The following is a 15,106-nucleotide window of genomic DNA, read 5'->3' as shown; positions in this document are numbered from 1 at the left end:
CGTAGCCGTTATTCCATTTGGAGCGTTGGCAGGGAGCTTCATTCTTGGCTGAGGTCTGATGGCCCAGCAAGAGGCAGGCGGCCAGAGGCAGGAAAGCCCAGAGAGCAGCCATGAGCAGCACAGGGAGGCCTGGAGAGGACTACACAGGATATGAGGGTTGACTGAAAAGTTCTAAGTCTCACTTTTTTGGAAGTCATATGATTCCCTATAGGTAGAGCAGATACATCTCAGTTGAGTGATTGTCATTGGTTGTTGATCTTGATAGTATGTTACTTTTGAGGTTAGTATGCAATTAAAGCAGGTAATACACAGTAAATATACACATAAAAACTAAACATTTATACTCTTTTAAGGTGTGTCACGTTCTTCTTTGTTTGACTGTTTGAACGTGTCTTGTGACTTTATTTGCTCTCCTGTTAACAATTAACGCAGATTAGTGCGCAGTCTAACATGAAAGAGTGTAGTAACGTAACCTCGTCAATTTTTTAGGGAAAACAAAACCCAGTTACATTCAGTATGCAGAATAGAAATGGAATTTAAACTTTACTACTAACACAACAGTAACAGCCACCAGTGACTCATACATCCGGAAAAAGCGCACAGGCTGACGGTGGCACAGACGCGTGTTGTGTGTGTGTGTAAGCAGCTGTTAGATGAGAATTGTCCTACCTTGTTTAATGAGCGGCGGGTTCCTGAGCGAGAGGGAACTGACCTAAACAAATCCTGCAGCTGGGATTCTTCTTCTTCAGCCGTAAAGTTTCACTTCCCGCTTGAGTCCAGACTGGCGGGGGGAGAGGGAGGGGCGTGGAGCGGCCAAAGCTGGGCTGTTAGCGGCGTTGCGTAATGACTGCCGCGCCCCTGTGCGTCAACGCGCATGCGTCCCGGCGGGGAAGGCTGGAGTTACAGGCTGGAGAGAAAGCGTTTATTTTGGTATCCTCGCTCTTTTTGGTGTGTGTGTGTGTGTGTGTGTGTGTGTGTGTGTGTGTGTGTGTGTGTGTGTGTGTGTGTGTGTGTGTGTGTGTGTGTGTGTGTGTGTGTGTGTGTGATCTTATACTGCTAAAATGGATGCAGAGACTAATGATACCGACTACTCGTTGACTATAGGCAGAGAACAAACAGCTTTGTGTACAGATAATGAATAACTAAATTTAATTTTTTTGTGGTATTTTATCTATCAATATTGTTGTCAAATAACACATAAATAGAATAAAGCATTCTGTCTGCTATATGCATGTAATTAAGCCAAGAGCGATTTACACTTTAGTATCAAATCACAGAATAACAAAACTGTATGAGATTTCAAAACATTCTCCCATGTATTATTGATGAATAAACTGGCCAGTAAATACACGATAAGCATATGAGTAAATACAGAATTAGTGATACAGAATATTAAGTCAGTTAATGTCAACAGTTAACAGTACACTTTCTGAAGAACACAAAACAGTTTCCTCATTTTGTCTCATTTCTGGTTCCACTCTCACTCTCATTCGTGCAGCGTGCTGTCAGACACTCCCTAAGCCTTTTGAGCATGAATAGCATCCCTGACCCACCACACACACACACACACACACACACACACTACTATTCCTTTTCAGAACGGGTGATGAGAGTTTGTCATCTTAGCTCAGAATGAAGTGGAGAGCTAGAGGCAGCAGGATGAGGAGCACAGAGAGCTGGGTCACAGCTCTCAGCTCAGAGCTGTGGCTCTGCACTTCACCACTGTAATTTAAGTTACAGTCTCGAGCAAAGACACTCGGCACCAAGTTGTCCACATTCTCCTTCAGGTAGTTTGGAAGGCATACATCCTCATTGTCCTAATGAAGAGATGAGAAGAAAATCAATACTAAATCAATACATTAGAAATAGATTACCTTGAATTATTTTGAAAAATAAGGATGGGCCTTAATGTTAAATGTTAAATACATCATGCCAAGATCATTTGGAAGACAGAGAGATGGAAAATAGATCCTGAAATAAAGTAATAAATAAAGTAGATTGAAGCTATTTAATCTGGTATTTGACTATTAAACATATACAGAAGTTTCCTCTTCTTTTTCTGTTCTATTGATGGGTATTTCTTAAACTCATACTCAGACTAAAAAGCAAAAGTTTACAGAATATCATCACCATACCAGGTCACAGGCCACGATGATGTGCTGGGTAACCATGGAAACTTTCCTGACGACGCAGGTGTCCAATTCACTTGCGACCACGCGGATGTTGAACGTTTCCTTACTTATACAGTAGTTCTCGCTCTCTTGCTGAAGGACAAGAATGACAAAGAATGAAACACACTGTGCATTGTTGTGGTCATATCTGCGATGCTGCAACTTGCAGTATGAGCAAGTCTATGTCAACTCCAAGCCTGATCTGAAATGTTACAGGAGCTTTATATACTGTGTATTTGATATAAACCAATTCTGATTGCATTTCCAGTTTTGTGTTATATTCTTCGAGAACATCACTGGGCTGTTGGATTGGAAAGAAAAAGTAAAAGTTGGCTTTAATAAACAGAAAGAGTTCTACTTCAACAACCATGAACGTATCTATCATTCTCAAGTGATCACCTTCCCTCCAAAAGCTTTGCAAATGCGCTCGACTCTGTATCTGTCCACAGAGGGGATGATGGACGTCATTGATCTGCCACAGTCTGTGGTCTGTCTGAGGTAATTTGTCCAGGTCAGATGATTCATGCTGTCGGGGGCATCTCGGCTTAAGTGGCGCCTCTCGAAGGCTGCGTAGCCGTGGCTGTACTGAGCCCGCTCACAGGGGACAACTTGGGCAGCAGCCAGGTGAATGCACAGGCAGAGGAGAGCGCAGAGGAGCTTCATACTGCTTCACAAAGGAGGTCTGAGGAGGAGATGAGGGAGTCACAAAGTGGACAAACACACAGCCTGTCAGAGGAACTGCACAGGGTCTGATCCTGTTTGTGTTTCTCTTCATGCGTGGATAAAGAAGCCAAACGCATCACGACAAGTTGTTTGAATGATCTGATCTATTTAAGGAAATCAGAGGTGAGACAAATTTAAAAATGTCATGATTTTCAGGTCATTCACATACCAAATAGGTCACTGGTGTTAGGCTGGGGAATTCTGGAGATTTGCTCTGTGGGCCCTTATGTTAAATTAAATCACTGACAGATGTTTATTGTTACCTCATACAGACATTTTACCCAGACACAGCTGTATGTGTAATGTAAAGTAACTGGGAGAGTGTTGTAGAGATCCACCCTACATGCAGGACATCGCAAGTATGAACAAATGGATTCTATTGCTGTATGTGGTCTTACTGTATGATATCTGTTAAGGAAACCACAGGATGCCAATCATGACATTTTGTAAAAATTCAGTATCGCCGTTACACGTCGTCTCAAGTCCAATACCTTCAAAAACTCAAAAACTTTCTTCCAAAAAAAGTGCGTATTATTTGATGTAAGTTCCATTATGTACCAGGATCGCGGCTTTTTGGCTGTAACATCTCATTTTTACTTAGACTTAAATCCACACAAACATCAATGGTGCTTAAAGCTTTAAGCAGAGTCGTTATAGATGTTGTTGTCACATTTTGTTTCATAGATGTGTTGCACAGATATTTGGCGAGCGAACTATAGACGAGCTGTGGTTGCACTTTGATTCCCCCCGACCCCCCTCCCCACACACACCCACACACACGCACTAAACAGGAAACATGGGTGGATCTTATAATAATGCTTCTATTCTTCCTCCCTATTCCGATCATATGATATTAATTCTTTCAAATCAATCGGCGTTAATTAGTGTTTGTTATCCTTCTTCTCTGTGTAGTAAATTCATCACATCCTATTATCAACGCGATTGTTGGTCTATAATACAAACTTTGCATGTCATCATCTGCTCTTATAGACACTTCAGAACATCCCATGACAAACTACTCTAAATGCATGATGACGAGCGATAAAAACAATCCAAGTTACAACGTGCACGTCTACTCACCACTTGGACTTGTCAGTAAAGAGATGAAGAGGATGATGAACCCCGCTACTTGTCCCGCAACCCTTATAAAGGCCGCACCCTCGGTTTGGTTTGGGGAATATTGACGGGGCGAGGCGGTGAATTCCCCCTTTGTGATATGATCCAGGGAAAGTTAAGATTGCTCAATGACAAAGCTCTGAAAAGAATGTTCTTAAAAGTCTTTTTTTTTTATTGTGGTTGCCATCAAGCCATTTACAGCAAAGTGCAAGCAAACAAAGCAGTGAGCTGAGGGGAGAAGAGTGTGTTTGGGTGTCTAGATGAGGCTTTTTAGTGGTCCACACACACTCAGCTAGGGCTCGGCGTGAGGACACACTGAGGGCTCCTCCGTCTTTATTGTATCAGCTGTCAAGTTCAGGTCCACATCCTGTTTCTTCTCTTTCTCTGGATCCTTTGTCCTGAAACATCAGAGCGAGAGAACGATCAGTCGTCCTGAGTCAACCTTTAGGCGTTATGTCAGTGCAGTTTGTAATACTTCCCACCAGGGGGCATTGTTTGCTAATGAATACACCAAATGTTGGAAAAAGGGTCTAAACATTCACCAATGTAAAAATGTGCAGTCATACAATTTATCATATGCAGTGTGAACGTTGGACAACCAACACTAGAGTATACTTCATTACCACACATAAGTTATGATGTGATTATGCAGTGATTAAATGAGTGATTATAGAGAGGAAGAGGATGCTTTAGTCCAGACAAAAAAGCAGGAGATGGAAGAAAAACCAAGTCAGAAGGGAAATACCCACAATTTCAGAAACTTAATAGAGCATATACCTCCACCAAGGCAGACACAAGCCTAGACCAAATTCAGAATGAAATTGAAAAAAAAAAGAATAAAATAATGATATCATATTTAGCTGGATGTGTTCTTTAACTGCAAAATACAGAAATTACAAGCACATGTTTTGGTCTGTCAGGTGAAAATAGGACAAAATAGCACCTATTTATAAACTTATATGGGATAAAAATGCCAGACTTGTGACTTAATGACAGATTTGTGTCTTACTTTTGACGAAATTGTCAATAGTACATACATTCAATGTTATGAAATCATTCCTGAATCTGCCCCTGAATCCGGATTAGCACGGGACTTAGCAGGTTTTCCCTGGGCCATGCTCCACTCCTCCGCTACCTTTCATCAAAACATGTTTTGAACGTTTTGAGAACTCCTACTACCAAACTAATCCATCCAGCAGACATGTGAACACACAGCCCCCTTGGCAGAGGTAATACAGAATAAATAAGAATCCCATGTGATCTATGAACTTGGACACAATGTGACAGAGATATCACTTGCTGTTACTTAATTTCTGCTTCTCAATCACAGTGGGAATAAGCTTTCCACTATGCCTCTGTATGTGCAGTGTGGCCAGACTTTGGTATTTCTTTATCCACTAATACTCCCAGGGTGTTAGGGGCTATGTTAAAGGGGTCAGTCACTTCAGTGGGTGGGTGAAGCAAAGAGATGTGGAATGGAAGGATCAGGAATGCAAGACTGAGTGGTTGAAGTTAAGGGTTTGAGGTCAAAAGTCATAATTTTTAACAGTGACCTTGGCATGGGAGCAGGCCGGTTACTGTGCAGGACATCCCAGCTAGAGGAAGAGCTGTCACAAGATCAAAACATAAAAGAATCACACCACTCAGAAACAGAAAGAAATGTAATTCTAGACACATTTTCAGAGAAGATTGTGCAAACACTCCTCTGCTCTGAAACAATCCATCAGGCGGTTTAAAATATTTGCATATTGGCTCAGTCAAGTTATGGAAAAATCAGTGGTTCTCAAAGTGTGGTTCATGGGATCTGCTGAGGGACCAATCAGATGCTGTTGGGCATTATCTTTACATATACAGTACATTATAAGCTCAACATTCGCATCAAATTCTCTCAGATGTGGAAAAATGACACCATGTGCCTGTTTGCTGAGCTGTGACATCACAACTTTTGGGAACCTCTGACTGAAGCAGTGTGAAGGCAAAATCACAGCGTGTGTAGGTTTGATTAGAATCTTTACAGTCACCGACGGAGAGGAAACACTTTCAGTAAGCATTGGTAATTATGAAAGTAACCATGATACTGCAGCAGAGATCAGAGGCTCAAGCGCTGATCTTCAACTATAACTTAATGTTGAAATAAAATGGTAGCTTGGATTAAAATGTCTCTAAACATTCAAAATGATTTGCATTTATTGTGTGTCTGTTAAGTAGCATGTAACACAGCGATTGTTAGTTGTGCTTGATGGGATCAGGTTTGCCACCTGTTTACCACGACTGTTTGGCGGCGCTGGTGTGAAAAGAATCTGCCAAGAGACAGGAGATAGAGGATGAGACGAGACTGGGTGCCATGTTGGATCATACACAGTCACCACAGATCGACCAGTTAGACCAGTGCAACGTCATATGGGTGTCCAGTAGCGACACAACAGCAAAGTGACGTGACTGAAGAGCTGAATACAGCTGCTCCTTACCGCATCGTCTTCACAATGAAGCGGACGATGACGGCCAGGCCCACACCGCCACACATCACACCGATCACGATGGCAGTGACTTCACCTGCACACACACACACACACACACACACACACACACACACACACACACACACACACACACAAGGAGGCGTGAGACTGGATCGTCTCTCAGCCTGTACATGGAGTCTGTGAGGAGCTTGTATCTTACCAGACGTGAGCTCCTTCCCTGAATCTAAAATAAATAAAAGAGAGAATAAAAACATCAGAAGATTCACAGCCGATTTTATCTTTCGGTCACATAAAAAGGACATTTCTGCAGAAAAACAAAGATGACTAATTGATAAATCCTGATTCTCATTCTGATAGTGATTCATTGTGTACATATTTAGACATAACCACTCCAATCAGAGACACGCGGTGATTTGCCTCTTCTTTTGAGAACCACCGACATGAATGACGCGTTGTTTGATCAGGATAGAATCAGCTTCTCAGCTGGTTGAAAACGTGCTTTGTGTGTCTTACGGCCTATGATAACAATGTTGGTATCACAGGCGCTTCCGGTTCAGTCACTCTCCACAATGAAGAACAGAAATTCTTTCTCCTTTTGTCTTTGTCTTTGTCTTTGTCTGTCTGTCACTCTCTCTCTCTCTCTCTCTCTCTCTCTCTCTCTCTCTCTCTCTCTTTCTCTCTCTCTCTCCCTCTCCCTCTCTCTCTCCCTATTTCACCTCCCCTGTCTCTCTTTTTCCTCTCTCTTTTTTCTCGGTTAGACTCGTGTGACAACAATTCAGTCATTGTTTTGTTTTTGGAAATCCTTTTCTCTAATCAGCTTGCAAACACACACACACACACACACTCTCTCTCTCTCTCTCTCTTTCTCTCGCTACCTGCCCTCCTGTTCGTCTCAGGAAACATCACATGTAATGTTAAATAATGCAAAATTTCTGCCCACATTTCCGTTTTGATTGTGTGCGAAACGTTTAATTGTTTCCCTGCCTGTTTTCTTTGACGCACATGCCCACGCTCTGGCTCAGCATGGAGGTCTGGTGTGTCAGCACAGTGCTGGCATTGCTCTCCGTGCCACAATGTAGCAGTGTCACTGGAGGACAATGCTAGAGTTCCCTGAGACCACCACAGGCCACAATTGTACTGATCATATATAAAAATGCTATATCATGTTTTCTGGCCTTCATACATTTTAATGGCTTTCATACATTATAGTGGTGATAAAGGGTTTGATAATATTATAGATCAGTGGCCATATAGTACAAGTTAAAGGTCGTCATGTAACCCTTGCTGATATGCATCCATCTTAGTTTATAATAACACATCTGAGGACCACCATGGACGTTCTACCTTCATGCTTCTTGTCTAACCTGCAGTGAAGGAGGAGAAGACTACTCTGTGATTGAGCGGCTGCGTTGCACGGTAGTTGTCCTGTAGCAGCATTCTGTCCGATTCCTCTTCTTTACTGGAGTAAAGGACCGTCTCCAGCTTCAGCAGCTGGAAGGACGGAGAGACAGGACAGAGGGGAGGTCAAAGTCTGGACCAATCATTAATGCTTTCTGTTGAATTTGTGTAGTTTCTCTTTTTTCAGCCTCACTTGTGCCTTTGAGATGTGAACCCGTTCGTGAAACACGGTCCAGATTACACTCTGGTAGCAGGGTGGGGTGGTGAGGGAGCCGTTGTAGCGATAGTAGCGTCCTAGATCGTCCGGCAGCAGGGACTGAATGTCAAAGGCTGGGATGAACATTTTCTGGTCTGCCAGCGATGTAAGGAGAAGAAATAGAACGAGACCAGAGTGTAGAGAGGTTGGATACACAAAACTATCACATCAAAACATCACATCATTCTATGGTTTTGTGCTATATATGTACAAAATCCTTCTTCTAACTGTATTTATAGTAACCTTACCTGCGTGTCTGATGCGGCTCAGGTAGTTGATGATGTTATCAAACGCTTCATTGGTCTCCTCACCTGTCTGGAAAATAAGACGACACATTACAATCATAGTAGAGAGAAGTAGAACACTAAACAAATTTAAGTGTTGTGTCATCACCTCAATGAGAATTGCAAGAACAGCCAAGCCGCCCCTCTGCGTCATCGCTGCAGACATGTTGGGGTAGAGCTCAGCGTTGTAGTGCACTATATGGAGCTGGGGAGAGGAAGAAGACAAGAGAGAGAGAGGAAGAGAAAGGAAGAAAGTCAGCTGAGAACCAGAACTCCATTGTCTCATTATGTAATAACAAGACCACACATCCATTTGAAGTCCCTTTTTCTCTCTTTCATCGAATTTCTCTTTTTCTTATACTCTCCCTGCCTCTGGTCAATCTTCTCTTTTCCACTCTATCCACTCCCCCCTCGGGATGCTGGGATGCTGCCATACCTGCCCAGTGACAGATGGGAAGGAACTGAGGTGCTGCGTCACAACAGTTACCGTCTTATGGTGTTTATGATTTTCTCTCAATTCATTTTCACGCTTGGAAAGGCATTACAGGGTTGAGCTCAGGGTGCCATGTACATTCCTTCCTCACAGAAACTTCCCATGCTTTCATTGTTTTCACCTTATTTGTGTTTATTTAGCTTTTTAGATATAGTTCAATAGAAGTGCAGCCTATTGTCCTGTACGGCTCCTTCTGCTGCTTCTCGTCATCATCAGTCAGCAGGAGTAACAGCATCCAGGGCCCAGGTCATAGTAATGATTCTGACCTCATAATTCTCATTTTCCATACAAACTCTTTCAGTTGCTTCCATGCCAATTAGTTTCATTTTATTGTCTTATTGAATATGAGATACTAAATAATGTCCCCACCCTGGGCTGCACCCTGACCCCAGGGAGGATGCCGCAGCCTCTCACAGGCTTCCTATCCGGAAAAGCAACCAGACCCCCAGGAGGACCGCGTCCATCAGGGAGAGACCGGCACACACATATGACCTGTCTGACATTATATTATATTATATTATATTATATTATATTATATTATATTATATTTTATTTTATTTTATTTTATTTTATTTTATTATATTATATTATATTATATTATATTATATTATATTATATTATATTATATTATATCATTTTATATTATATTATATTATATTATATTATATTATATTATATTATATTATATTATATTCCTGCTAAATATAATTTTTGTATTACAGCTAAAATAATGTAAACATGTAAACAGCAATAATAAATTCTTATGGTCACCTCGATAATTAAGTATGATTAATATTTGTTCCTTCATGTAGACTAATGATCAGGCGGCACATTTTTCTGGCTGATGAAACTGTAAATATTATCAAGGTTCTAGTCCAAATCCACTTAATTCAAATCTAATTAATCTAGTCCATTAAATCTAAATTTAATCTTAATAATTTGTGTTCTTGCTTTGTACATTATTGGGATGAAAAAAAATTCTTACACGCAAATGTCATAATTGCCAAACACAAAAGGCAAATTTTCTGTCAGTGTAATATCCTCCATTCTGTCCTCGACCACGTTGATTTGACTTCTAGTCAGCCTGTTAGATTTTCCTGTTTGCCGCTAAAACAGCGCTTCTTACCTCTGCCTCTGCACTCTGCCCGTCGACGGTGTGTTCACTGCCCCCGTGACTCGGCCCTCCGCTGCCCCAGTGCAGGTGCATTTGCACGGCAGTAAAGAGCCAGGGCAGCCCCCTGATCCCCATCCAGCCTGGCATCTCAATCACCACTAGTGGAGGAAAGAGAGAAAGAAGAGCTTTGACCTCAGCTGACCTCTGAACAGGAAGACCACCACTCTATTTTATAAAAAGGAAGGAGCTGAACAATTTTCAGTTTTCACCAATCCTTTGAATTTTAGCATTTTTAGTTTGTTGCTAGGTTACATTTGAGGATGCAGGTTGGTAAGGCTGTTTTACCTAAAAATTCCTCCTGGTTGCTATAGTTACCTGTATGTCCATTATTGTATATCATCAGGGGCTGGTTGCCATGCTGACTGTAGCCGAGCGGCGTTATGGGTTTCAGACTGGGGTCATATTGGGTCTGTGTGGTTGCCACGTCGACGGGCGACTGGGAAGAACCACCACAATCAGGGAAAAACTGGGACCAATCAGACTGACCCACTAAACCTTTGGGAGACAAACGCAGGGACACACAGGGGAAGTTTCATTTGATCAGTCGCTAACGGAATATTTTTACAGAAACTGTTATGGAAACAATTGGAATGTATTACACCACACTGGGATATTTTGGAAATTCCAATTCCTACAATATTTATCAAACTCGTCTTTTGGAAGGTACAGTTAATCCTGATTTAGAGTCGTCCATGTCCATTTATCTCTACATGAGCACAAGTCCACTCACTGTTGAGTGCTGATACTGCACTATTCTTAAAATTTGTTATCTTAAGTTTGTAAGATGTATCACAGTGGGATAAAGTTATTGAGCAGCAGAGATTTTCAGAAGCCTGGAAATTATTTTATTATTTAATATTTAATCCTTATCCTTAATACATTCTAGGATCCAAACATACACAAATATGTATAATGTGTTGTTTTCAACGAAATATCAAACAAGCCATTTATACATTTCAAATACATTACAAACATTTTGCCAAAACATACAGTAGTTATGCAGCCTGAGGTGAGGGATGAAATTCATTCATTCATTCATTCATCCATCCATCCATCCATCCATTCATCCATTCATCCATTCATTTATTCTCCATAGCCACTGATTCCAGTTATTCCTTCCTATATGTACAAAATTGTTTGAAGAGGTTCTTGAATCGAGCGCCTCTGTGTTTGTGACATTGGAAAGTGCAATCTCTTTTATTCTTCTATGACACTGACACTGGATTACAGACACTTTCTTCTACTGTGCTTGAAATGGACAGAATAATTGTATTATTTATAATAATTGTATTATTATTATTATCAAACAGTGTTTCATAAAGAAGCCTCAAGTATACACACTGTTATAGTAATGCGCACACAGTGTTTTCTGTGACTGCAACACGTAGTGGAGTAAAAACAATATGAATACTTGGGAAATGATTTTGTTTTGTCTTCCTCCAAATATCAGCACACAGAAGATAAAGAAAACAGAGAGAGGAATGTTGACCATGTGAGTGAGTAAGACACTGGTACATTTGGTGAAAAGGTAACTGGTGTGTGCAATTGAATAATAAAAGAGCGTTAGTATAAAGAGTGTGAAAGAGTGTGACAAGTGAGGCAAAGAATCTGAATTTCAATGAGATGAACAGGAATGCAGGAGGAAAGAGGAGCACCACATCTTACACACACCAGCAAATGTGTACAAATGTTTCTGCATATTTTGCAGCACACAAACAAGTCACAATAAACAAGCACACCTGATAACTACATGTCTGTGCAATATTTCAGCCATTTCTGCCCATTTAATGACTGACAATCAGTCTGTATTTCTCTCCCTCTCTGTCTCTCTCACACACACACACACACACACACACACTGCGGATCTCCCCGTGTCTGTAACCCCCCCACCTTGCACTTCTAATCTGTTCTCTCTCCCCTCTGCTACTCTCCACAGCAAGCCCACGCAACTCAACTTCAAAGTCTGTGAGTTGCGGTGCTGTGACAGTGGTCGTCATGGAGGTCTCCATGGTAACCAGAGGCCAAAATTTCTGACCCTCTGTGCGGCTGTACCTCCCGTAGCATGCAATCTCTGTCCTGAATATGCCGACCAACAATGCCATGCAGCACACTCATTCAAACTGAACCTTTGATCTGAACCTACACACACACGCTCACACATACACTGTACTTTTCTCCCAACCTCGAGCACATGACGTCATGCCCCCCGTGTCATGTGCAAAGTAACATCTCTGAAAACATTGAATTTGTTGCTGCATGTGAAAAAATAAAAAAAATGCATTTTTTTCACTGCAGCACACAGCACAGCAATCGTCACATCATGCAATGTTGTCACACGACATGCCTCACACACATACACATACACACCAATGCTCTGATTCAGCATCCACACAATATACTATGTGGAGGAATCTCTGCATCATGAAGACTTTGAGCCTTTCCAACTAAAATCTACAAACAAAATGGCCACAAACTGAACAAAGGTATCACCTCCACACATTACTACGTGTTTACTTCATGTACCACTGCACCGACAGATTGCGTCTGTATCTATACAATAATGCCTACAATGTATATGTGTAGACACCAGTTTGCTCCTGGCACAGCTCACTACAGTTTAGTTTGTATTCTGTATCCATATTGGAGCTGCTTTCCTGAATACATGCAGAGAGTGTGTGTGTCCATTCATTCCCACAATGTCATTGTCCACGGCATAGACCTCCAGTGTGCATCCACAGCACAATAAACACATAGGTTATTGTGTGCTGCAACAATACAGGGCTCCGATTTATTATGCTTTCTCTTCGCCCCGTCCCGTCTCCCTCCCTGTCTGACACCCTGCCTCCTCTCCGGCCGTGCTTCATCCTTATGCACCTGCCTCTCCCCATAAGCCTCGCTGTCTTTCTCGCTCTTTTCCTCTCTAACTCCCTCCACCCCTTTAATCATCTCTGTGTGTCTGCTGTGCTCATGCCAGCTTGTTGAACTGTAACTAATACTGAGGGGGCGAATGAGGCAAACAGAGGGAGAGAAGGGGTGAGAGATGCTGGGAAAAGACACAAACCCTCCACTCCAGTCATACAAATCCTACCCAAGTTTGCTTTTGAGATAATCCCAGTGATTTAGCGACGGATGGTTAACATGTGCAGGGAAAACAAAGCGTATAAGTCACCGATGATTGGACTCACCAGTGTAGGTCCAAGAAGATTGTTCTGCAAAAAATTGAAGAGGCTCTTTTTAAAATCAAGATCATGTTATTGTTTGGAGTTTAGTTTGTATCAATAAGAATAATCCACTTAACAATTATGTGTCACCTCATCATGCCATAGGTGGAATAGTACTTCAAAGGTTATTCCAGGATAATTGACTACATGAACACAAACGTCTTCCTGCACAGCTACAATAGCAGTGCAGTGCTAAAATACTATTCAAATCCAAATACTACTTAAGAATTTACCACAGTTTTACTACAACAGCTTACAGTGTAATCACCCTAACAGCAGCAAAAATACCAAAACAACAAAAAGAAAAAGAAGTAAATCTCCCATCTTGCTGATTATGATGTAAATAAGACCTTACCGGCAGTTAGAGCAGCTCTCCACTGGCAACACAGCAGCACTAAAAGAATAAAAAGGCCCAAAGAGTCCATATTAGCCCTCCGTGCCCATAAACAGAAATGAGTGAAAGCAGATAGAAGAGAGGATGAGGAGGATGGGGAGAGAAAGAGGGTGAGAGTGACCCCTGCGATTCCACCTGCTACAGCGCACTTGAACTGCCAGAGTGTGGATGTTACATGCTGCCTCCACTCTGATATACAGGGCAACAATGCAGGCCTCAGCAAGGGACGAATGGAGAGAGGGAGCAAGTATGAAAGAAAAAAAAGAGGAAAGAAAAAAGCTGGGGAGTAAACGAGGGACCAGTGAGTGGGAATTAATTCAGTGTTGCTTTGAGAGAGAGGGGGGGGGGGGGGGTATGCAGGGCCGAGAAAGGGGCGGGTTACTGCATGAAATTAATAGAGAAGAAGAAAAACTGAGAAAGTGACAAAAGTAAAGCTGCAAATGTGGATGAAGAAAAATGAAAAGGACAGTAAGAGAAGAAGCATCTCATCTACATAACTGAGTTTGTTGTGTTGGGTTGTTTTAGAACAATACACTTCATCCAACCTGATTCACCCTCATTATTATTGTTGTAAATGCTGCAAGGTCGTACATAAATACAGCATTTTATCCTATTGTATCTATCAAATGCACATCATGTCATTCAGTATATGAGCACATCTATGTACATGAAACATGTGTACATGTATGACTTTACATTTCTCAGAATCAACTACTCAGAATGTATCCTGTTACATAAATCATACACACTGAGGCCACTTTACTTGACACACACACTGCACATTCCAATACACATCAAAATATAACACCCTTGTTGCAAATTCTCCCTTTGTGAAGCTGACAATGTTTAGCTTTTGATGACGTTGAGAAGCTCAAAGGCCCAACATGTACTACAGAGCTGAAGGTGACTTTAACTTTATTCTCATTTCTTACCAACACATAACTGCTAGGATGGCTATAGATTACATGAATGGTTTGAAGTCTCAGGCAGTTTGTAGCTTTACTCAACAAGTCTTGCCTCTACATGATTTATGGTTAATAATATCAGAGGTTTGGGGGTTGTGTTGTGCAAATACAATTAAATGTTTACGGTTTTTCAAAAATTACATCAACAGAATTTTCGGGAATCTGGAATCGCCCTTGGAATATGAACGACTAGATCACTGGTGAACACTAGGGGGCGCCATATTCACGTGACATATACGGGTCTATCTACCCCCTGAAATCATATTCGTCTATGTGAGTGTGTGATCTTGAACATGAAGCCATGTAACCATGAAGTTCAATTGAGAGTAAATGATGAAGATGCGCACATTTTCATATTTTGAAACCTCACTGAAATAAAAAATAATTAATAATTTGTAGTATTATTATTTTTTTTTTACATCCTTGATCTG

General features: G+C 41.4%; 1 protein-coding gene across 1 annotated transcript; it reads right to left on the bottom strand.

Moving 5' to 3' along the window:
* Positions 1 to 4,302: 4,302 nt before the first annotated feature.
* Positions 4,303 to 13,741, bottom strand: ca14 (carbonic anhydrase XIV). The gene is made up of 13 exons (XM_076154638.1): positions 13,672 to 13,741; positions 13,281 to 13,304; positions 10,411 to 10,590; positions 10,048 to 10,193; positions 8,538 to 8,633; positions 8,393 to 8,459; positions 8,082 to 8,239; positions 7,855 to 7,981; positions 6,690 to 6,713; positions 6,479 to 6,563; positions 6,269 to 6,310; positions 5,564 to 5,617; positions 4,303 to 4,408 (listed from the first exon to the last, which is right to left on the bottom strand). The coding sequence occupies exons 1-13, from the start codon at positions 13,739 to 13,741 to the stop codon at positions 4,303 to 4,305; spliced, it is 1,179 nt and encodes a 392-aa protein (XP_076010753.1).
* Between the last annotated feature and the right edge of the window lie 1,365 nt (positions 13,742 to 15,106).

This window comes from Genypterus blacodes, unplaced genomic scaffold (assembly GCF_046128005.1).
Source record: "Genypterus blacodes isolate CSIRO-AG114 ecotype Tasmania unplaced genomic scaffold, CSIRO-AGI_Gbla_v1 ptg000063l_1, whole genome shotgun sequence".
NCBI classification, from domain to species: Eukaryota; Metazoa; Chordata; class Actinopteri; order Ophidiiformes; family Ophidiidae; genus Genypterus; species Genypterus blacodes.
The sequence above is the reverse complement of the archived record's forward strand: the minus strand, read 5'-3'. Positions and strand labels throughout refer to the sequence as shown.